We start from the raw sequence: 24,714 nt of genomic DNA, 5'->3' as shown, positions 1-24,714 counted from the left end.
TGATTTTTTGAAAATGATTTAATATTGCCTTTTCTTTTACCAGACCAAATGTTGTTGCTCTTAACTCCCAGAACTCTGCCCCGTCAACACTGGCAACCGACACACGTGCCTTCCCCTCTCCCTGACAGCAGCTATCAGCTCACTCCGTAAATAACCACTTGTTCTTCCTCAAGGATGTTTTTCCTGAGGCCCTGGTGACAAGCACAGACCGCCATGGGCATGTGTTACATACCTGGTCTTGTTTTCCCCAGATGATCTGCGTCGGGACCTTGATCTTGTCCATGTTCTGATGGAGAGAGTATCTGGACTTCTCACTGACGATTTCCAAAAACACTTGCAGAAAAGGAAAACAAAGTGAGCATGTGCTAGACTGTGCCTCTGGCACCCCTGCAGGGTCATGGGATAGTCACTGGGTCCAGGTCACCACTTCCTCTCTTCAGGGGCCCACGGAGACATTCACAGTGTCAGAGATTTAAGAAATAAAAGCCATCCATCCACAGAGCTCCAAGCTGAAAGCAGAGCTACTTACGCTTTCGGTAGAAGTTGTTATGAGGGATGCGGACGTCAACAAGGCCCTGCAGGATCTAAGGATAAAGAACCCAGAGTTAGAAAGCAAGAGAAGACTCATTTGCTCAGGCCTCTCATAGCTCTGGGACAATGAATGAGAATGAGGTCCAGGAATTTATTGCACTGTCAAGGTCTTTAGAGCCTGGCCTTCTGAGTTCCCATGATGCAGCACACAGTCTAATGGGGAGTTAGGCTTCCAAGAAGCTTATTTATTTATTTAATTAATTATAAAGGAACTTGGGTAATATAGTGAAACTGGAGGTACCCTACAGCATGTTAAAGACACCTGAGATGGCCTGACAGCAACTTTAGCTTGAGAGATTCTCTACTTCACTTAAGACATAATCAGGATGGGCCAGGCGCAGTGACTCATGCCTGTAATCCCAGCCCTCTGGGGGGCTGAGGTGGGCAGATAACTTGAGGCCAGGAGTTTGAGACCAGCCTGGTCAACATGGCGAAACTCCCAACTCTACTAAAAAGACAAAAACTAGCCAGATGTGGTGGTGCAGGCCTGTAATCCCATCTACTGGGGAGGCTGAGGCAGGACAATCACTTGAACCCAGGAGGTGGAGGTTGCAGTGAGCTGAGATCACACCACTGCACTCCAGCCTGAGTGACAGAGCCAAAAAAAAAGAAAGAAAGAAGAAAGAAAGACATAATGAGGATGACCATAATACAAAGAAATTAGCCAGTAATATCCAAACGTAGAACAAGTTATATTAAAAAAAATTCAGCCACTGGGGATGATAGGTCTATTAAACAATGAAGAAATAAACTATTGAGAAGATTCTGGAGAGGGTTCCACAGTCCTTTGTTCATCATTTGACACCACCTTTGCCTTTCCTGCTGAGGGCTGCAGCCCATGTGGACAGGCCAGATCTCCTGGACCTGGGCTACTGACCCAAAGAGGTAGCAGTGGCTGGAAGAAACAGTCCTTCTATTCTTCCTACCTCAGGACTCCTGAGGTAGAGTACAGGGTTCACATTAGTGGCTGTACTCCCCTACTCTCCTCTACCTGGAAACAGGTCTGAACCCCTTCAATGCACTCTCTCAGGAGTCCTGTGCACTGACTGAAAGTGAGGAAGACCCAGCCATGGCTGCTATGGACTAAGCCAACCTCTGGAGCATCACTAGACTCTAACTCATTCAGCCTGGAGATAAGAACAATCACAATTTGTTGAATAACAACACTGTGCTCAGCATCAGACATTTTCTTTGTTCAGATATCCACCCTGTACCCACACATATCTATTCATCTTGCATCCATCCATCCTCCACCTCTGCTCAATCCACCCATCCATCCTGAACCACATATGCATTTGTCTATCTATCTCTCCTGCATACACCAATCCATCCAACCTCCATCTCTGCATTATCCAGAGATCCTCCCATCCATGCATCCAACCATTCAGCCATCTCTCCATCCTGCATACCTAAATCATCTGTGCACTGGCACATGAATCAATTCATGCAAAAATCTATCCTGCAACTACCCACCCATCCATTTTCCATCACTGTATTATCCAGGCATCCGCTCATCCAATCTATACCTAGCACCTACTTCATGCAAGCACTGTGCTAAAGTCTGGGGACAGAACAGCCAATTAAGACAAAGTCCCTAGTGGAGGCCACAGATGTGTAGACAGACAATCACAACACAATAAGACATGGTGGGCTGAGTGTGCGGGTGCTCCTTCTCTCCTACGAAGGAAAGGCTTTTGGAGCTGCCATTTATTTTTCTCTTGGTGTTTTCATATCCCTGACAACTCAAAACATGGCGTTTTCTAAAACACCATTTGGCCACTCTATTCTGGGAAGAGATCAGTACTGGGAGAGAGGAGTGCAACTTCAGAGCTGAAAAAGGATTTCAGGGCTGGAACAGGCCATAGAATGATTCTGGGTGTTTCCCGAGGGACAGGCCACATCTATTAATTGAGTCATGTTCACAACTTCCGAATAGAACCCATTTTCTCAAGTCCTAGGAGGACCCATCCATCTCCAGGCAGGGTCCAGCTCCTACAACAGAGGGAAGTAATTTGGGGTCATGAAGCCTCAGCTTTGAACTCTCCTCTCTTGGTTCTTCACACCATCTCCCTAGATGACCTCATTCAGACCCACGACCTTCAGTATTAGTGTCTGCTGATGGCAACAACGTACATACAGCTTCAGGCCAGAATTCCCTCAGCTACACCTTGGCCTCTGCACTTGGGAGGCCTCACAGGCAACCTGAACTTAACACATGAAAAATGGAGCCCTTGGCATACTCCCCAAACCTGCCCTTGCCCTCCTCAGAATATACTATCTCTGTGTTTATTTTTGTTTTTTTGAGATAGGTTCTCACTCTGTCGCCCAGGATGGAGTACAGTGGCATGATCTTGGCTCACTGCAGCCTCCACCTCCTGGGTTCAGGTGATCCTCTCGCCTCAGCCTCCTGAGTAGCTGAAACTACAAGTGTGTGCCACCACACTTGGCTAATTTTTAAAAAATTTTTTGTAGAGATGAGGTGTTGCTACATTGCCCAGGCTGGTCTCGAACTCCTGCACTCACACAATCCACCTGCCTTGGCCTCCCAAGGTGCTGAGAATACAGGTGTGAGTCATCATGCCCAGCCAGGAAAATACTACTTTCATCCATCCAGGACCTCAAGTGCTGGAAGTCACCTGTGACTCCTCCCCTTTCCCCAGCCCCCATTTCCAGTTTGCCTGTACATCCTGTCCTTCCTCAAATCTCGTCTCCATTGCTGCAACCCTAGTCTACACCACCATCGTCTCCAAGGCACAACACTTCCCAGATGGGTTCCTTTGTTCTATTTGTGCTCTCCTACAATCCCTCAGTGGGGGATTATACTTAGAAAAACCCCTGGCTCCTTTCCATAACCTATAAGGTCTTACAGGATCTAGTGCAACATTTTTCAAAGTGGCTCCTGGGAGTCCAGGAGGTCAAACTACTTTCCTAATACTCAATGTTGCTTGCCTCTTCATTTGGATTCTCTCAAAAGTACACTGTTTTTCAGAGCCTATATAATGTGGGATGATGTCCTTGCTCCTGGCTACTGGAATGAGTGCTTATACATTCATTGCATTTTAAAATCTTCTGAGTTTTCATTTATTTTATTGGTATTTAAACAGAGATGGAGTCTTGCTACATTGACCAGGCTGGTCTTGAACTCCTAGCCTCAAACGATCCTGCCATCTTGGCCTCCCAAAGTGCTGGGATTATAGGCATGAACCACCACACCTGGCATGAGTTTTCATTTCTAATATGGTAAATATTAATAGTAAATGTAACCCCCATAAATAAAAACCCTTTGGGTTCCTCAATAATTTTTAAGAGTGTAAAGAGGTCCTAAGATTTTTTTTTCAATTGAGTATCTCTGAATTAGCCCCTGCCTCCCTTTCTAACTCCATCTCAACCATTCTCTTATTCTTGGGGCTCCAGCCATCCCAGCCTCCTTCATCTTGAATATACATGTTTTTCCACCTCTGTCTATGCTGTTTCTCAAAGAGGCTTATCAAAGCCACCCCTGCCTTCCTATTCAATCACTCCACCATCTTCATTTCCTCTATAAAACTCATGACCACTGGTAATTGTTTCCTTGTCATTGTCTACCTCCCACACTGGACCGTGTCTGCCCAGGGAGCTTCTTGTCTTTATTGACCACTGTGCCAGCATAGCGCCTGGCATGTCACAGGGACTGCAGAGACACTTCTGAATATACACAGAAGAGGACGAGGAGGAGTCAATGAGTAGGTGAAGGAGGGAATATGTGGAGGAAGCTGGCACTCGCCCCCAAGCCTCTGGGGAGGGTGGCTGTGTCACTGCTGCAGCCACGTTACCTGCTGGGGCACCTTGAAGCGGACATAGGAGCAGAGCTGAAGCATTTCGCTCATCTCTTCTGGGGTGGACGGGATCAAGGGAATCTTCTCCACGGCGGCAGAGTCCTGCAGTTCTTTGAGCCGTTGTATGAACTGATTATCAGTTGAGTATTGCAGGCCTGTGAGATTCAAACCCAAATGGTTTGACAATACATCCACCTTCTTACCAACCCCATTTTAGATAGGGAACTTCCAGTAGAAGCCCTGAGTTAATATATTTCAGGTTTCTTTCATGAGTAAATATCTTTTTTGTTGGTACTGCCACCCTTGCTCAAATCAAAACCACACCGAGAAACACACAAACAAATCCTTCCACATATTTCAGGAACTGGTTACTCACACTGTGGTCCGTGGACCAGGAGCATTGAAAGCCTGCAAGAAATGCAGATGTTGCCCCTCCCTGAGCCTCTTGAACCAGAATTTGCATTCTCACAAGTTGCCAGGGGATTCATATGTACAATAGAATTTAAGAAGGATTAGCCTTGAAGACAACTTGCCTGAGCACATCTGATTGTTGATGGGAAATGTGAGGAAATACATGACCGGAAGAAAACACAGGGCTGGGGGGGACTACTCCTTCCCTTGGCCTGGACTCAGGTGGTACTTTCTTATTTGTGGTCAATGACAAAACACAGGGGAACTGGGAGTCTTCCAAGCTGTTCCTTGCTTCAGGGCAGCAACCCTGCTGCCTTCTCCAGAGTCACTCTTCCTCTAGGAGAGCACTAGGCCACTGTTGAGAAGGATTGTCTTTGAGATGGTTCATTATCTCCCATCACCTCAGGGCATGACACCAGAGTCCAGAGAAGTATGCAAGAGGGCAAAACTCATTTTCACTTCCAGCATGAAGCAAGGTTCTAGGCATTTAGCTTAGCCAAATGATTAGATTTTTTCTTCACTTTAAGTTCTGGGATACACATGCAGAAGGTGCAGGTTTGTTACATAGGTATACATGTGCTATGGTGGTTTGCTGTACCTATCAAACTGTCATCTAGGTTTTAGGCCCCACATGCATTAGGTATTTGTCCTAATGCTTTCCCTCCCCTTGACCCCCACCCCTGACAGGTGCCAGTGTGTGATGTTCCCCTCCCTGTGTCCATGTGTTCTCATTGTTCAGCTCCCACTTATGAGTGGGAACATGTAGTGTTTGGTTTTCTGTTCCTGTGTTAGTTTGCTGAGGATGATGGCTTCCAGCCTCAACCATGTCCCTGCAAAGGACATGAACTCATTTTTTTAAATGGCTGCATAGTATTCCATGGTGTATACGTGCCACATTTTCTTTATCCAGTCTATCATTGATGGGCATCTGGGTTGGTTCCAAGTCTTTGCTATTGTAAGCAGTGCTAAATAAACATATGTGTACATGTTAGATTTTTTTTTTAATTTTATATTTTTGGAGAGATGGGGTCTCCCCCAGGCTGGTCTTGAACACCTAGCTTCAAGCAGTCCTCCTCTCTTAGCCTCCCAAAGTGTTGGGATTACAGGTGTGAGCTATCTCACCCAGCAAAATCTAGCAAAGAGCTAGATTTTACAAAGAAAGGCAATAGCATCAATAATATTGGTTGTGATGCAGAAATCCACACTTTATAAATCTATGTACAGCAAACCCTTGAAATCTAACACAGGTATGATGTATGGCTTTCATGGTGCCATAAAGCAGATGACATTATCTATTTCTTCTCTTTTTAAAACTAACCCTAGGTTAAATGTCACGTAGTTTCCTGGACTGGATCCCAGAACAGAAGAAGGACATTAGTTGAAAAACTAAATGAAATCCAAATAAAGCCTGGAGTTCAGTTAACAGTAATATATCAATGCTGGTTTCTTAGTTGTAACAAATTTACTGTAGTAATGTGAGCTATTAACAATGGGGAAACTGAGTAAAGATTACATGGGGCTCTCTATACCATCTCTGCAATTTTTCTTTAAATTTAAAGTTATTTCAAAATTTTTGGAAAGTTTATTTTAAAACCCTTGGTAGAATATAATCCTGAGTTTATTTCTACTTTTTCATTTTCACATATAAACTTAATTTTAAATTTCCAACTACAATTCAGATGTAAACGTTTTCTCTGAGCAAACAAACCTATACTTGAAAAAGCCAGTTAGATTTTACTTCCCATAAATGATTTAAAATCTAAAAACCTTCCATAGATGCTGTTCCTTGAATTCTCAAACTTATTATTATAAGATCAAATAATTTCAGATATGGTACTTGAAAAAAAGAGAGGAGAAGACCCTTTGGTGGCTTGTCTTCAATTTCAATGTCCTTAACATTTCAAAACTGATTAGCTTTCAGAGCAGCAGAAGGATTTTAAAAGTCAATTTAGTTAAGTTTCAGTAAAAGTCACTAAATGTTCAACTCATGGCTGGATTCTAGTTGAATCATACAGAGGAAGCAGAGGATATGAGTCATATAAAGGAGGCAGTAAATATGCAAGGACTTCCAAACATCACAGTTTGCGTTCTGGAGTCAGGCAGTCTGGACTCTTGATCCTATTGTGGTTTTGGCATTAATGAATTTCTTTGTGCCTCAATGTTCCCATTTATAAAATGGGCATAATATCTTGACCTGGATGGTAACTACATAAAAAGTCACTGAGATGCACATTTAAATTTGGATAATTTACTATGTAAATAATACCCCAATAAAGCACCAAAGGGAGAGGGAGAGAGAGGCTGGGTATGGTGGCTCACACCTGTAATCCCAGCACTTTGGGAGGTGGAGGTGGGCAGATCACTTGAGGCCAAGAGTTCAAGTGATTCCTACCAACAGGATCCTGGCCAACAGAATTCAAGTTTACCTGGCCAACATTGTAAAACCCCACCTCTACTAAAAATACAAAAAATTAGCTGGGCATGGTGGTACATGCCTGTAATCTCAGCTACTTGGGTGGGTGGCTGAGGCACAAGAATTGCTTGAACTCAGGAGGTCAAGGCTGCAGTGAGCCATGATTGCACCACTGCAGTCCAGTCTGGGCAACAGAGTAAGACTCTGTCTCAAAAAAAAAAAAGAGGGAGATAGAGGAGAAAGAGGAAAAAATACGATTTTTATCTATTATATATCATAAACACAAGTTTAAAGACTTATGGAAGAAAAATAAATTTAAAAATCCAACTTCAAATGGTAATATCTGAGAATATGTTTCAGTTCATGTTGACATACTTACATATAACAACAGAGAAACTAAAGTTTGACTTTTTGTTTTTTTTTTTTTTTTGTGACGGAGTCTTGCTCTGTCACTCCAGGCTGAGGTGCGCATTTAAATTTGGACAATTTACTATGTATGTGTAAATAACACCCTAATAAAGCACCAAAGGGAGAGGGAGAGAGAGGCTGGGTGCAGTGGCTCATGTCTGTAATCGATCTCACTGCAACCTCCACCTCCTGGGTTCAAGCGATTCTTCCACCACAGCCTCCCGAGTAGCTGGGATTACAGGCATGCACCACCACGCCCAGCTCATTTTTGTATTTTTAGTAGAGACAGGGTTTCACCATGTAGGCCAAGATGGTCTTGATCTCTTAACCTCGTGATCTGCCCGCCTCAGCCTCCCAAAGTGCTGGCATTACAGGCGTGAGCCACTATGCCTGGCCCCACCTCAAAATCTTGGTGGAACAAGGCTGGTTCTATATTTTCAAAATCAGTCTCGTTATGATTATGATTATCTAACTATTGGTTGGTTAGAGTTATCAATAAAACACTGCATATCTCTCAAGCATACATCAAAAAGATGATTCTAAAAAATAGTCATAGCAGAGTTGCTATGACTAGCTACCTGTTTCTTCAGGGATTCATCCCTGGGGAGGGATGTTTCAGCCTCATAACTTACCAGCAGGACACACAAGACACAGGCTGGAGACATCTGATGGGTAGTAGGCAGCGTACACCCCAGCCACGTGGCCACCCATGGAGGTGCCTATCAGGTGGAAAGGTTTTTTGTTCAGCTTGAGGCATTCTACGAACTAGGAAGGGAAATGAGAAAGTGGCTTGGTTATACAGCTATAGACAATGACAATGGTGATTACAGCATAGAAGCCCCCTGGACTTCCTATGGAAAACTGAAAATGACTACTGTTTAAAGAGAGTCTGAAACTCTACTGGATCTAAGATGAGCACTGCGGCATGTACAGACTTCTCTTTATCTGGCACAATAGATTGAGAGGTCATTTATAAATACAAAATCAACAGGGATTCCGCTAATTAATGAGTCAGCAAACTTTTCTTTCTTTTCTTTTTCTGAGACAGGGTCTCACTCTGTTGCCCAGGCTGTAGTGCAGTGGCGTGATCACCAAGGTTCACTGCAGCCTTCACCTCTGGGGCTCAGGAGATCCTCCCAGCTCAGCCTCCTGAGTAGCTAGAACTACAGGCATGTACCACCACATCTGGCTAATTTTTTTTTTTTAGATGAGGTTTCACCATATTGCCCATGCTGATTAAATTTTCTATAAAGGTCCAGAGAGTAAATATTTTCTTCTTTGAGAACCATATAATCTGTTGCAACTATTCAACTCTGGTGTTGCAGACAAAAGCAGTCAAAGTCAGTATGTATTAAATAAATGAATCAGTGTGGCTGTGTTCCAATAAAATTTAGTTTACAAAAATAGGTACAAGCTAAACATAGTCCATGGGCTGTACTTAGAGGGCTTCTGCCCTAATTTAAAGCTCTTCTCGTCCATCTGACCATCCATTTATTTATTCAGCCATCCATCCATCCATCCAACCATCCATCCATCTATCCATCCAATCATCCAATCAGCCATCCACCCAACTATTCACCCATCTAAAAAATATTTATTGGCTATCTATTATGTATAGGAAACTATGATTAGATGTTGAAAACACAGCAAAGAGCCAAAAAGACAAAGTTCCTGGCCTAATTTAAAGAACAGTTTAATGGAGGAAGCAGATATTAAATATCCTCATTTGGGGAAAGTACTTAAGGTCAGCCTGAAACTTATGGGCTACCGCATTCTGAAATGGTTCATAAATTCCTATGACCTTGAAGGCCCAGCCAGAGAAGGCTAGAGCTCGATTCTAAAATAGGTGCTAGCAATAGATACTAAAGCAGGTTATAATGTGAAGAACACCCTCCCCAGCTAGGCAGAGGGGCTATTACTGTTATCATGTAGCTGGTAAACAGAAAAATAGATCCCTAGGGAGGGAACTGGTTTTAAGAAATTCTAAACCCCTTTCCAAAGAGTTGAGAAAATGCTCAGATTGCATTTCGTTACAAACAACTGCCAATAGGCTTAGAGTTGAACAGTCTGTAATAGGCCCTGGCCCTCCATTGCCAACTGGAGATTATCAGGTTGCCATTTGGCTTCAATCACTTGTAGACACACTGTACCAGAGACGGGTCAGGAGGTAGCATGGGACTCTCTTCCCTGCTCTCCAGTCTTGGACATGCAATGGTGGCTGAGACAGTCTGGGCAATCTTTGGTGGAGCCTTCTGCTTACCTGGTGTATCCTCTTGACTTGCCCATCTATGGACAGGTCATCCAGGGAGGAGCGGGTAGTGCCCTCATGTCCTGGCATGTCCACGCAGATCAAGTGCAGGTTCTTTGGAAGGAACTGAGGACACACAGACCCAAAGAGTCAGTATGTGGTATGCCAAACATGTCTGCCCATTTTCTTGGGAGGTTGCCCCATGTACTAAGTGACCTGGACAGCCATCCCTGGGGATGTTTGAGTATTGGACACTCAGTGTTTTTTTTTTGTTTTTGTTTGTTTTTTTGAGATGGAATCTTGCATTGTCACCTGGGCTAGAGTACAATGGCATGATCTTGGCTCACTGAAACCTCTGCCTCCCAGGTTCATGTGATTCTCCTGCCTCAGCCTCCCAAGAAGCTGGTATTATAGATGCACATCACCACATCTGGCTAATTTTTTTATTTTTTTGCATTTTTAGTAGAGATGATGTTTCACTATGTTGGCCAGGCTGGTCTCAAACTCCTGACCTCATGATCTGCCTGCCTGCCTTGGTGTCCCACTGTAAGTGGCTGGCCACTAAGTGTTTTACCCCGGTAATGTGAATAAGCATTGCCAGTATCTTCATTGGGAGCAGAGGCCCCCAAAGACTAATACATAGACAGAAGCAGGCTCAGGAGATGCCTGTAAAAAGGAGACAAAGTCGGGGCAGCAGGCTTAAGTCTCTTGCTGTTTCTTCACACCAGTTGACATGTACTACCTCCTCCTTTCACCCCACCCCTTCCACACTTACTCCAGCCATGCAGCTGCTGACTTGGAATTGGAAAGGATGGTTCTGTTCTCCCATATCCCGGCCGGCTCCAGAGCCAACAGAAGCAACGTTTTCCCCAAGAATCACGTCTGATCACACCAATTCTGGTTTGTTTGGTTTCTTTTTACATTAAAGTCTAATTCCCAAAATTATTCTTATCCTAAAACACCTTCTTCCATTTAGATATGTACCACTTTTAACCAGGAAACTGAGAAACATAACATCCAGTTAGAAGAAAGATGCTTATCTGAGGAGGGGACAGAAAGTAAGGGGTTCATCGAGGCATGAAGACGACTGTCCTCATAGTGGAATTTGGAAATAAGAACACAAGTAACTAGAGGCTGTGTGAGTCCTTTCCTCCTGGTGGAGATGATACTTGGGATCCCTCAGGTATGGTCTTGCCTGAGGTGGGAGCCAGGGATGCTTTCTGCTCAAGACTTCTGCCAGCCTCAACCTTCACAGCTGATCACGCTTACCAAGGGCAGCAAGTTGCCACACCCAAGTAAACCAAGACAAAAAGTGACTTGGAGAACTCTTCCAGAAAGCTGCCAGATCAAGACTGTTTCTCTAAATGGCAAAGGAGAAGAAAAAAACGGGTGCAGAAGAGGGAGTGGGAAGGAAAGGCAAAGAAGGAGTGAAGGAAGAAGATGGAGGGGAAGGAAGTGAAGAAACCTGGAGTACAAAAAAACAGATGACTCTTTAAAAGGCCAACTCTGCCAACTCTGATCATCACAGCGGTTCTGAGATACAGCTGTGTCAGAAACCTCCCCAGAGAAATACCCATGAGGTGAAAAGATTTCTAAGCCATAGGTTTTATATATAATATTCAACACAATACATTTTTTTCTGACAAAAGAAAGAGTAACATATTGCATTAGCTTTTCGTTGTTGTTGTTTGTTTATGAGACAGGGTCTCACTCCTGTCTCCCAGGCTGGAGTACAGTAGCATGATTTTGGCTCACTGCAGCCTTGACTTCCCAGGCTCAGGTGATTCTTCCATCTCAGCCTCCCAAGTGGCTGAGATTACAGGTGCATGCCACCATGCCTGGCTAAATTTTTTGTATTTTTTTGTAGAGACAGAGTCTCCCTATGTTGCCCAGCCTGGTCCCAAACTCCTGGTCTCAAGTGATCTGCCCACCTTGGCCTCCCAAAGTGCTGGGATTACAGGTGTGAGGCACTGTGCCAGGCCATACTGCATTAGTTCTCATACGACTTGAACCATCACAGTTCTAAGTTCCCTTTGCTTTCCACCACTGTTGATGACATCATATCCTAGTGGAAACCCTTTTTTTCCTCTTCCTTTTCTTTTTTTTTTGAGACAGAGTCTTATTCTGTTGTCCAGGCTAAGTGCAGGGGCACAATCATGGCTCACTGAAGCCTTGACCCCCCAGGTTCAAGCAATCTTTCCACCTCAGCCTCCTGAGTAGCTGGCACTACAGGTCTGCACCACCACACTTGGCTAATTTTTTTATTTTTTGTAGAGACAGGGTTTCTCTATGTTGTCCAGGCTGGTTTCAAACTCCTGAACTCAAGTAATCCTCCTGCCTTAGCCTCCCAAAGTGCTGGGATTACAGGCATGAGCCACCACACCCAACTCCCTTTTCTTATAAGAGAGAAGAATCTAGAATTGCACCTTGACCACACTGAGCCACATATCCTTGTGTGCAGAGAATCCGTGGAGCATGAGGATGGAGGGTTTGTGGCCAGGCCTGCCCCGGAAGGAATAACAGAACTGATAGTCTTCATGGTGAACATAGCGGACTTGCATGCCCAATGTCCTCCGCCAGTACCTGGTGGAGACAAAGCACAATCAGTAAGCTCTGGATGAGTGGCTTCAAGCAAGGCACAGGTGCTCTCTGTAAGTCTTACTTAGTGGAAACACAAACACTTCTCCAGCCCTTGTCCTCTATCAGTCGCCAGAGCTTCACCCTCAGGGAACATGAAGCCAGACCATTCCAGAGAACGCCTTAAATGAACTATTTTGGTATATGCTTTACTAATCACTCTACGATGGGAAATGTGGTGTTTTCTTAAGAAGCATGCCACACATAATAACCTTTTGACACTATGTCTTTCTAGAGATTTTGAGAGTGTTAACTTATTTCTTGAGAACCATCTGCACTGGTCCTCTGGCTTTGTTCCTTATAACATATGGCAGCTGGTTGAAAGCTCAGCTTCTGCTAGTTACATAAGACTTGGCAGTGCTGGACTTTGGCCTCAAATCGATTTCAATATGAAATTACCATCTAAACAAATTGAACCCTCTGCATGGTGAATCCCTCCAAGATGAGAGATAATTAATTCAATCAGCGATGCACTTTGTAAGCTACTTTACACTAAGAAGTAGCCAAGTCTTGCAAAAGCAAATAACCTAAACTGACTGGTCTTAACTCTTTGTATAAAATAAGCAGAGAGGGAGAGAGGATACATACTCATATTTACTTTTATCTCCATACAAAAACCGTGGGAGCATACATAAGATTTGGTTGGTTGGTTGGTTGGATTTTTTATTGTTGTTGTTTTTCCTTGTCTGAGTGAGATTTAATTGTGGGCTGAGGTGGCCAAATTTTTTTTTTTAATTGCATTTTAGGTTTGGGGGTACGTGTGAAGAACATGCAAGATTGTTGCATAGGTACACACATGGCAGTGTGATTTGCTGCCTTCCTCCCCTTCACCTGTATCTGGCATTTCTCCCCGTGCTATCTCTCCCCAGCTCCCCACCCCCCGCTGTCCCTCCCCTATTTCCCCTCAACAGACCCCAGTGTGTGATGCTCCCCTCCCTGTGTCCATGTGTTCTCATTGTTCAACACCCGCCTATGAGTGAGAACATGCAGTGTTTGATTTTCTGTTCTTGTGTCAGTTTGTTGAGAATGATGGTTTCCAGGTTCACCCATGTCCCTACAAAGGACACGAACTCATCATTTTTGATGGCTGCATAGTATTCCATGGTGTTTATGTGCCACATTTTCCCTGTCCAGTCTATCATCGATGGGCATTTGGGTTGGTTCCAGGTCTTTGATATTGTAAACTGTGATGCAATGAATATTCGTGTGCATGTGTCCTTATAGTAGAACAATTTATAATCCTTTAGATATATACCCAGTAATGGGATTGCTGGGTCAAATGGAATTTCTATTTCTAGGTCCTGGAGGAATCGCCACACTGTCTTCCACAATGGTTGAACTAGTTTACACTCTCACCAACAGTGTAAAAGTGTTCCTATTTCTCCACATCCTCTCCAGCATCTGTTGTCTCCAGATTTTTTAATGATCACCATTCTAACTGGCGTGGTTTTTTTTTTTTTTTGAGATAGAGTCTCATTCTGTGACCCAGGCTGGGGCAATCTTGGCTCACTGCAACCTCCACCTCCAGGGTTCAAGCAATTCTTGTGCCTCAGCCTGCTGAGTTTCTGGGATTACAGGCACACACCACCATGCCTGGCTAATTCCTGTATTTTTAGTAAAGATGGGGTTTCACCGTGTTGGCCAGGCCGGTCTCAAACTCCTGGTCTCAAGTGATCTGCCTGCATTGGCCTCCCAAAGTGCTGGGATTACAGGCATGAGCCACTGTGTCCAGCCACAAGATACTATTAAGATGAATATCTGGAGTGGAGGTAGGGAATAAGATGAGAAATAGGTGGACAGGGAATAGAGATGGAAGGCAGACTTTTACTGGGTTTCTTTTTTTTTCTGAAATGGAGTCTCACTCTGTCACCCAGGCTGGAGCACGGTGGCACGAGCTCGGCTCACTGCCTCCCAGGTTTAAGCAATTCTCCTGTCTCAGCCTCCTGAGAAGCTGGAATTACAGGCACGCACCACCACAACCCGCTACTTTATGTATTTTTTTAGTAGAGATGGGGTTTCACCATGTTGGCCAGGCTAGTCTCGAACTCCCGGCCTCAAGTGATATGCCTGCTTTGGCTTCCCAAAGTGCTGAGGTTACAGGTATCCAGCCAGTTAAACCGCACCCGGCCAGTTTCTTTTGAAACTTTTGTAATTACTGCACTGCCTACTCAAAATGTAAAGAACATTAAAAAAAAAAAAAAGAACATAATAGCACTGGCTAGTTTAAAAGCTCTTCTTACAACAAGGCAAGTATATTTCAAAATTCTAATCAAAACATCATAACATGACTTTGTTCATCCATTCACATCCCAGCTCATTATTTACTGGCTTTGAGTGTTCCCTCCAAAACTCATGTTGAAATTTGACTGCCATCGTGAGGTGGGACTGTTAAGAGGTAATTAGGTCCTGACAGCTCTGCCTTCATAAATAGATTAATGCCATTATTGAGGGAGTGGGTTCCTGGTAAAAGTGAGTCTGGCACCCTCTTACCTCTGGCTCACTCTTATAGTCTCCTGTTCTACCTTCTACCACGGGATGACACAGCAGGAAGGCCCTTGCCAGATACTGGCACCATTCCCTTGGACTTCCCAACCTCCAAAACCATAAAGCAAAGAAATTTCTTTTCTTCATAAATTACCTAGTCTGTGGTATTCTGCTGCAGCAACACAAAATGGAATAAGACACTACGTAATCTCATAATATGAGGAAATGCTGCATTCCACTAAGAATATAGCAAAGATTAAATGAGGTAATCCATGTACAAAGTTTTGTTCAATGCCCAGGACATGGTAAGTATTCAATACATTATAGTTATTAGCATTATGTAAAGATGATTTTGTTCTTCCAAATATATCATTTGCCAAAAATTAAAAGGAAAAATTAGGGGAAAATTTTGCAATGAACATGACAGCTATAGATTGATATCCTTAATAAATAAAAATTGATCTCAACCATGCTAAAACCCTAATTCAACACTAGGCAAAATAAATGAAAAGGTACCTCAGCGTAGAAAAGATATTAATGACTAACAAACATAGAAAACATGTTCAAGTTCACTAGTAATTAAAAATATGAATACTGCACCAACATGGATGGAACTGGAGATCATTATGTTAAGTGAAATAAGCCAGGTACAGAAAGAAAAACATCACATGTTCTCACTTATTTATGGGATGTAAAAATCAAAACAATGGAGATCATGGGCATAGAGATTAGAAGGATGGTTACCAGAGGCTGAGATGAGTGGCTGGGGGTAGAAGAGAAGTGGGGATGGTTAATGGGTACAAAAAAAAATAGAAAGAATGAGTAAGACCTACTATTGATAGCACAATAGGGTGACTATAGTCAATAATAATTAAGTTGTATATTTTAAAATAACTTAAAGCATGTAACTGGATTGGTTGTAACTCAAAGGATAAACGCTTACAGAGACAGATACCCTATTCTCTATGATGTGCTCATTTCACATGACATACCTGTATCAAAACATCTTAGGTACCCCATATACATATACTATGTAGCCCCCAACATTTTTTAATAAAAAATTTATTAAAAATATTAATACCCTCTATGAGCTTCTAAATTAGAAAAGTGGTGGGGTTTTTTGTTGAGACGGGCTCTTACTCTGTCACCCAGGCTGGAGTGTAGTGACATAATCATGGTTCACTACAGCCCTGTCCTCCTGGGCTCAACTGATCCTCCCACCTCAGCCTCCTGAAAAGCTAAAATTACAGGTGCATATACCTTGCCTGGCTAATTTTTAAATTTTTTTGGTAGAGACCGTGTCTCCCTGTGTTGCCCAGGCTGGGTCTCAAACTCAAGTGATTCTGCCACTGAGCCACTGTATGTGGCCTGTGTGCGTGTGTGTTTATATATAACCAGTTATATTCAGCCTTTCTGAAAGCAATCTGGCATAAAATATCAAGAATCTTTGAAACCTCATCTCATGCCCCTTGTTGACCCAGTAATTATAGTTCCAAGAATAATCTGTCTCAAGGAAATAAGCAGAAACCTTGAAAAAAAGTATTTTAAAGCTGTTCCAGCCAGTGTTATGTGTTATTTAAATGAAAAAAAAAATCAGTACTAACCGTAGCGTCCATAAACAGGAAGTATGTTAGATAAACTACCATATAGCTAGGCAATGTCATATTTTGCTATTATTTAAAACTCAGTTTTCAAAGAATATTAAATAACACGGGAAAACATTTATGACATGATGTCAAATGAAAAAACAGGACCCAATTTTTTAAAATACTATGGATTCCAATTCTCTAAAAAAAAAAAAAACCTGTTAAGTATACACAGATGAGGTGGTCAGGGAGAGAGGCAGGAAGAACAAAAGCAGCACTGAAGAAAATTATTCCAGGGATTATGGGTAATTTACATTTTCTTTGTGTTACCTTTTTATTTTAAAATAATTTTTTATTTATTATTTTTGGTACCCGGAGTGGGGGTCAAATGGGTTACATTTTTGTTTGGTTTGGTTTTGTTTTTGAGATGGAGTCTGATTCTGTTGCCAGGCTGGAGTGCAGTGGCAGGATCTCAGCTCACTGCAACCTCTACCTCCTGGGTTCAAGTGATTCCCCTGCCTCAGCCTCTCAAGTAGGTAGGACTACAGGCACGTGCCACCACATCCAGCTAATTTTTTGTATTTCAGTAGAGATAGTGTTTCATTGTGTTGGTCAGGATGATCTCAATCTCCTGACCTCGTGATCCGCCCACCTGGCCTCCCAAAATGCTGGGGTTATAGACATGAGCCACCACGCCCAGCCAAGGTTACGTTTTTATAATCATCAAATTCTCTATAAAAGTACAGTGCAAGATCACGGAAGAGCTGGAAAGACCTAGTGGAAAAGATGAAACTTCAGCAGACTACTGGATACTCAACATATATCAGCTGGAGGCTGGAAAAGGGGTGCCAGGAGGTCGAGACAGCAGAGGCAAGGGCCTGGGGCAGAGCCAAGTATGACTTGAACCAGAGTGAAGAGACACAGGGTTGGAAGGTGGCCAGACTGCCAGACTCAGGAATTGAGGGCTTCTTCATTACCACATGGAGCTCTTTGGTACCACTCGATATTTTTCATTAAATTGGTACATCCACTGGACAACTTTATCTAGGCTCCAGAAACAAGGAGCTGAAGAACTAATTTTTTTTTTTTTTGAGACGGAGTTTCACTCTTGTTGCCCAGGCTGGAGTGCAGTGGCACCATCTCAGCTCACTGTAACCTCCGCCTCCCGGGTTCAAGCAATTCTCCTGCCTCAACCTCCTAAGTAGCTGGGATTATAGGTACATGCCACCATGCCCAGCTAATTTTTGTATTTTTTCAGTAGAGACAGGGTTTCACCATGTTGGCCATACCGGTCTTGAGCTCCTGACCTCAGATGATCCGCAGACCTCGGCCTTTCAAAGTGCTGGGATTACAGGTGGACCCAGAGAACGAATATTTTCAAATGATCCCCTCAAGGAAAGAGTAGGAAGATGACTCTAAGACACCAGGTCAGCTGAAAAATTCTAAAAGACTAATGGCACAGATGGAAAAAACAATTTCTTTGGTTTAATGATAATAGAAAATAGAGAACAGATTACCTCTAATTCACAAAAGCAGAATCTTACAGAACAGAAACAAAGAGAAGAATTAAGGTGGGATGAATAGATGTCTCAAGAGCAAGATCTTTTACAATCTCAGTACAAGAGCCAAATTGCTCCTCTTTCAGGGACAGAAGTCATTGAAGGCTCCATTGACCTAAACAGAAAAGCCCCAAAAAGGACCTCCCCGGGGTTCCTCTTTGATAAAGGCTCCTGGACTCCACAGTCTTCATTCCGTAAGTCTCTTTTTCTAGTTAACAGGAACCTCTGAAGAAAAGTACTTATAGATTCTTTTTATACTGTGGTAAAATAGACATAACATAACATTTACCATGTTAACCATTTTAAGTGTACAATCAACCACATTTGTGCATTCACAACATTGTAAAACCATCCCCACTATCCATTTCTAGAACTTTTCATCATCCCAAATAGAAACTTTGTACCCATTAAATATTAACTCCTCATCTTCCCTTCCCCCAGTCCCCTAGCAACTTCTATTCTATTTCTCTATGAGTTTGTCTATTCTGGGTAAAAGTGGAATCATACAAAATTTGTCCTTTTGTGTCTGGTTAGTTTTACTTAGCACAGCTGTTCTCAAGGGTCATCCATGTTGTATTAATAGCATGCATCAGAGTGTCATTCCTTTTTAAGGCTGAATCATATTTTATTGTGTGTATGTACCACATTTTGTTTATCCACTTGTCTGTTGGACATTTCGGTTATTTCCATCTTTTAGCTATTATAAAGAATACTGCTATGGACATTGGTGTGCACACTGATACCCGGCTTGCAATTCTTTGGGATTGATACTCAGAGTGGAATTGCTGGATCATATGTTAAATGTTTAACTTTCTGAGAAGCCAATAAACTTGTGCATAGCAGTTACACTATTTTATATTCCCAACGGCAATGCACAGGGGCTTCCAATCACTCCACATCCTCACCAACACTTATTTTCCATTTTTTAAAAGTTATGTATATTTTACCACAATGAAAAGAAACAAACCAGGCTGGACATGGTGGCTCACAGCTGTAATCCCAACACTTTGGGAGGCTGAGGTGGGTGGAATGCTTGAGCCTAGGACTTCAGCCTGTCTCTACAAAAAACTGCAAAAATTAGCTGGTAAGGTGGCATACACCTGTAGCCCCAGTTACTCTGGAAGCTGAGGTGGAAGGATCACTTGAGCCAGGGAGGCAGAGGTTGCAGTGAGCAGCCTAGGTTGGTCTCGAACTCCTGGACTCAAGCAATTGCCCACCTCTGCCTCCCAAAGTGCTGGGATTACAGGCATGAGCCACAGCACCCAGCTCTAAATTCACTTATTAATTCCAACAAATTATTTATAGATTTTTTTGTACTTTTTACGTACACAAATGTGTCATCTGCAAACAATGCCAGTTTTATTTCTTCTTTTCTGATTCTTATCCCCTTTTCTTTATTATATTTATAGAAGTGAACTGTTTGCTATGATTTCTTACCTTGATTTTACAATGAGTTTTTTTGGGAAAACAAAAATCTTAGAAAATCTCAGTCTTTTTCATTTTGTGAAAAGTCCTGATATTTTCATTACACAATGAAAATCAGACCTGATGTCATCCGTAAGTGGCCACAGCATCCCCGGTTGTGGCTCTCTGTTGACTCACGTTGAAGCATTTGGTACCTCCTGCAGGAGCAGCCATAGTCCACAGTGCTGTGGAAGTGTGCTGGCCATGCTCCAGGGACACTTAGACCCAGAGAGAGCTGCTCTGAAGACTTGCTGTGGCCTACTGGGGACACCTGTTCTTGTTCCCTGAGGAGCTGAGACGATCCCAGAGGGAACTCCAGGAGCTTGCACAATGTGATGACTTCACCAAACCCTTACGCTCATATGGCAGGGCAGCGGGGAACAGGGACTAGGTGCCAAGCTACCTCTACTGCCTGCTGTTCCTGTTTGTGTAGCAATCCTGCAAATTAACCTGACCCACCTAGGTCTGCGAGGTCAACCCACTGGTGGTCATCACTGGCAGCCAAGCAAATGAAGGCCTTTGGAGGAGTCGCTGTGGTTAAGGGATACGAGTGACTCATGGTGATGCTGCTCATCCTATGACAACCATCATGTAAATGTCACTTGCGGTGAGGCTATTTGGAAGAAACAGTCTGTGCATTTCGGTGATGTGGAGGAAGTGCCTCACAGGACTGCTGACAGCTCTCTGCAATGGCATCATGGGTTTTATTACTAAAATCATAATCCCCCGTGTCACAATGCCACCTGGCATGATTTGAAAGGTTTTCTAGGATTTTCATCTTCCCCAACCAGCTGGGTTTTCTTCTTGGCCTGTGTGCCTGAGTTCACAAAATAGAGCATTGTGTTTGTCTTTCAGCCACGGCTCTGAGCTGGGTGACAGGCTTTAAGACCCCATGCATCCAAACTGCCAATTAAAGAGGGTCTGAATGCTCTGTGCTGTGGGGCCTCTCTGGGTTTTTTGTGGCATTATTTGTTAATAAAAGTGAATTATTTGCTACGCAGCATTATTCATAATAGCCAAAAGGTGGCAACAACCCAAGTGTCCATCACAGATGAATAGATAAACAAAATATCTATATACACACAATGAAATATTATTCAACCACAACAAAAAGTGAAAAAGTGATGCATGCTACAACATGGATGAATCTTGAAAACATTATGCTAAACGAGAGAAACCAGACACAAAAGTCACACATTGTATAGTACCATTTATGTGAAATGTCCGGAAAGGCACATCTAAAGAGACAATAGTAGACGAGTGGCTGCCTGAAGATAAAGAGAGGGAGAAACTGGGAGTAATGGCTACTAGGTACGGGGACTCATTTGGGGAGGTGGAAGTATTTGAAATTAGATCATGGTAATGGTTGTACAACACTCTGAATATATTAAAACCACTGAATTATACACTTTATTTATTTATTTATATTTCATTTATTTATTTATTTAGACAGAGTCTCACTCTGTTGCCGAGGCTGGAGTGCAGTGGCACGATCTCAGCTCACTGCAACCTCCGCTTCCCGGGTTCAAGGGATTCTCCTGCCTCAGCCTCCCAAGTAGCTGAAATTACAGGCACATGCCACCATGCCCAGCTAATTTTTTTTATTTTTAGTAGAGACAAGCTTTTGCCATGTTGGGCAGGCTGGCCTGGAACTCCTGGCCTCAAGTGATCTGCTGGGGTCAGCCTCCCAAAGTGCTGGGATTACAGGTGTAAGCCACCATGCCCAGCCTTGAATTGTACACTTTTAAATGGTAACTTTTATGTTACATGGATTTTAACTTAATTAAAAAAGCAAATTATTTGCTATCAACTTATTTTTCACATTAAAAATCAAACATCAACATTACCCTGACACCTGACTCTGAAAGCCCAGGGAACTGCTGGGGGACCATGCAGCACTGGGGCTGGTTTCCACAGGAGGTGGGTGGAATTAGCCTTTACATAATCACACCTCTGTATACAGCCATATCCATGGTTACGAGCCACATCAGTGAATTGCATTCTCTGCTTCAATTTCATATGGTTAATAAAAACGGTATTTCTGTGTGGCAGTCTATGATGCCTTGGCAAGACCACGAGAAGGGGCACGCAACTCTGGCCTCTCCATGTCAGGGGCCATCCAGGAGCCTTAACCCACAAAGCACATAATCCTGCTACCAGCACTGCAGGGGCAAGGGCGTTTCAGCTTCAGAGTGAGTTTCACTTTCTCAATGCAGAAGGTGGGTCCCGGGTGATTCTGGGAAGGGGTCACAACTCTCCACCCCGCCCCCAGAGAGCAAGAGTGAAAGATGAAAAACTCCCTTCCATTCAATTAGTTTCCTTTCAAGGATCAGAGCCTGGCTGGCAGGCGGAAAATTCCACACTCAAGTGAAACAAAAGGGAGCCAGAAAGGAGGGCAGACAAAGGCCGTAACACCCTCCCTGCACTCTTCTATGTACAGAAGTGAGTTCCGACTTCCCAAAGTCCCAGTTAGATCTTAATGGGCTTACCTATGGCATAGAGAGAAGCCAGGTCTATTTCGGTGCTCCCTTCATCAGGGGATGTACACCATGGGGGTGGGAAGGGCGATTTCATTTGATAACTAGACAGTGGCATGAAAAGGCAATGAAGCACATCATGAGAAAGTCACTTTCTTTTTGACTGTTAACCTTCTGGTTCCAACAAGGAGAAAGGCTCAACTCAGAGCTGCTACATCTTTCACACTGCTCATGCTTTGTAACAAAGTAAAAGGAGACTGTGTCTAGGCTACAATTTAACAAGATTGTTTGTCATTTTGTTTATCTTTACTTTTTGATATTAATTTTATCTATGGCAAGCTTTCCACTTAAGAGAGTGATAATTATATCACTTTTTAAGCAATTGATTTAAGGATTTTTTTTAAAAGATGGCTCACTCTAAAGGAAATACAAAAGAAAAGGACAGGTGGTATCCAGATAGGGCAAGAATAATAACAATGGTCCAAGAATGACATATTCTGGGAACTTCTTTTCCTTTCTGTTACTTCTTTACTAATGAATACTTCTAGAACAACTCTAAAAGCATTCTGTCCTACACATGCCATCTCAATGGTTCTGCTCTTTCCTTTCATTTTGCAGTGACATTGCTGCACCTGTCAGGACATCACAGGGTCAGAACCCAATGATCAAGTCCAGGCATGATGGCTCACGCTTATAATCCTAGCACTTTGGGAGGATCACTTGAGGTCAGGAGTTCGAGACCAGCTTGGCCAACATGGCAAAAGCCTGTCTCTACTAAAAATACAAAAATTAGCCAGGCATGGTGGCACATGCCTGTAGTCCCACCTACTCAGGAGGCTGAGGCAGGAGAATCACTTGAACCCAGGAGGTGGAGGTTTCAGTGAGTCAAGATCATGCCACTGCACTCCAGCCTGGATGACAGAGGGAGACTATGTCTCAAAAAAAAAAAAAAAGAAGAATCCAATGATCAAGAAGACACCAAAGCAGTTCCCATAAAAATGTACAATCCTTGCTTGAAGATAGAATCACTGACTTTGGGAATGTGGGTGGGGAAACATGCTATCAGAAACCTGAAAGGGTTAGGCATGATGGCTCATGCTTGCAATTCCAGTACTTTGAGAGGTTGAGGTGGGAGGATCACTTGAGGCCAGGAGTTCAAGACCAGCCTAGCCAACATGGCAAAACTCCATCTCTACTAAAAATACAAAAAACTAGCTGGGCATGGTGGCACACACCTGTAAAATCCCAGCTACTCAGGAAGCTGAGGCAGGAGAAATGATTGAACCCAGGAGGTGGAGGTTGCAGTGAGCCGAGATCATCCCACTGCACTACAGCCTGGGCAACAGAGCACAACTCTTTCTCAAAAAAAAAAAAAAAAAAAAAAAATGAAATAACTGATCTGATCTGGTAATATTCTTCAAGAACAGTCCCAAAATTCAAAAGAAGATGAGTATCTTTTAACTTTTCTGTATGTCTGAACTATTTCCTAATAAAATGTTGGACAACAACCACAAAAAGAACAAGCAGATATTATGATACTCTTGAAAACATCAATTATAAAACTGGCTTACCAATAATAGATTCTTATCAGCGCTGAAGGCCACAGGAGAAATGAGGCTACGAATGCCAGGATTGGGATGGCCAGTGTCCCGCCCGCAATCACAAACATGTTAACCACATCAAGATCCATCCTGCTCTTTCAGACTGGCTGACACCTGCAGGGGCCAAAGAGAATGATGATATTAGAACTCTGTCTCAAGGCAAAAGAGGCAAAGAAGCAAAGGGGACAAGAAAAGTGAAGTTTCCAGAATGAAGGTAAAGATCAGGAGGAGTCTATGGCCATGCCACCCTGAACGCGCCCAATCTCGACTAATCTTGGAAGCTAAGCAGGGTCGGGCCTGGTTAGCACTTGGATGGGAAACCGCTTGGGAATACTGGGTGCTGTAGGCTTAAAAATAAAAATGAAAAATAAAATAAAAAATTAAAATTAAAATTAAAATTAAAAAAAAGATCAGGAGAAAAGCAAAGCAGGCAAATGCTTTAAAAAACAAACAAAAAAACAAATAGACGTGACAACTAAAAGTAATAAGGAATTTTCAGAGGAGCCTGGATTTATAAAAAACACTATTAAGGACATTGTTGGCACAAATGTGGAAATCTGAATGAGGACTGGGTATTAGACAACAACATTGTATCAGTGATGCAATTCTTGAGCATGATGATGAGAATGTGGTTATGTATGTATGCAGGAGAGTATCTTCCCTCTTAGGAGATGTCTGGTGAAGTTGTAAGGGGTAAAGTATAAGGTTATCTGCTACTTACTTTAAAACATTTGTGAAAGAAAAAGTAATATGCATGTGTTTGTGTTGGTGGGAAGAAAGGAAAGAGAAATAAAGCAGATATGGTAAAATGCTAACCACTGGGGAATCCAGGTGAAGGTTACATGATATTATCCTTTCAATCTTTCTGTAGGCTTGCAATTTTTAAAAATAAAAAAGGACAGGTTGGGCGTCGTAGCTCATGCCTGTGATCCAGCACTTTGGGAGACTAAGGCAGGAGGATCACTCAAGCCTAGGAGTTTGAATCTGTAGTAAGCTATGATTGCCCCACTGTACTTCAGC

The 24,714-nt window shown here is 42.9% G+C and overlaps 1 protein-coding gene and 1 pseudogene across 2 annotated transcripts in view; one reads left to right on the top strand and one right to left on the bottom strand.

Annotated features, from left to right (window-relative positions):
- The window catches only part of ABHD6 (abhydrolase domain containing 6, acylglycerol lipase), a 49,058-nt gene that overhangs the window by 6,472 nt on the left and 17,872 nt on the right, over window positions 1-24,714 (bottom strand). For both annotated transcript variants that reach the window (XM_064367268.1, XM_064367267.1), the window contains exons 2-8: window positions 23,665-23,808; window positions 12,313-12,469; window positions 9,899-10,012; window positions 8,271-8,403; window positions 4,404-4,561; window positions 530-584; window positions 233-333 (exon numbers count right to left, since the gene is read on the bottom strand). In XM_064367268.1, coding sequence (XP_064223338.1) covers window positions 233-333; window positions 530-584; window positions 4,404-4,561; window positions 8,271-8,403; window positions 9,899-10,012; window positions 12,313-12,469; window positions 23,665-23,783 — 837 coding nt within the window. In that variant the 5' untranslated portion in view covers window positions 23,784-23,808. The remainder of the gene's footprint in view (window positions 1-232; window positions 334-529; window positions 585-4,403; window positions 4,562-8,270; window positions 8,404-9,898; window positions 10,013-12,312; window positions 12,470-23,664; window positions 23,809-24,714) is intronic.
- On the top strand, window positions 23,925-24,043 carry LOC135270894 (5S ribosomal RNA; annotated as a pseudogene).

Source organism: Aotus nancymaae, unplaced genomic scaffold, assembly GCF_030222135.1.
Source record: "Aotus nancymaae isolate 86718 unplaced genomic scaffold, 86718_ANA_hifiasm-v0.15.2.pri h1tg000067l, whole genome shotgun sequence".
Taxonomy (NCBI): Eukaryota; Metazoa; Chordata; class Mammalia; order Primates; family Aotidae; genus Aotus; species Aotus nancymaae.
The sequence above is the reverse complement of the archived record's forward strand: the minus strand, read 5'-3'. Positions and strand labels throughout refer to the sequence as shown.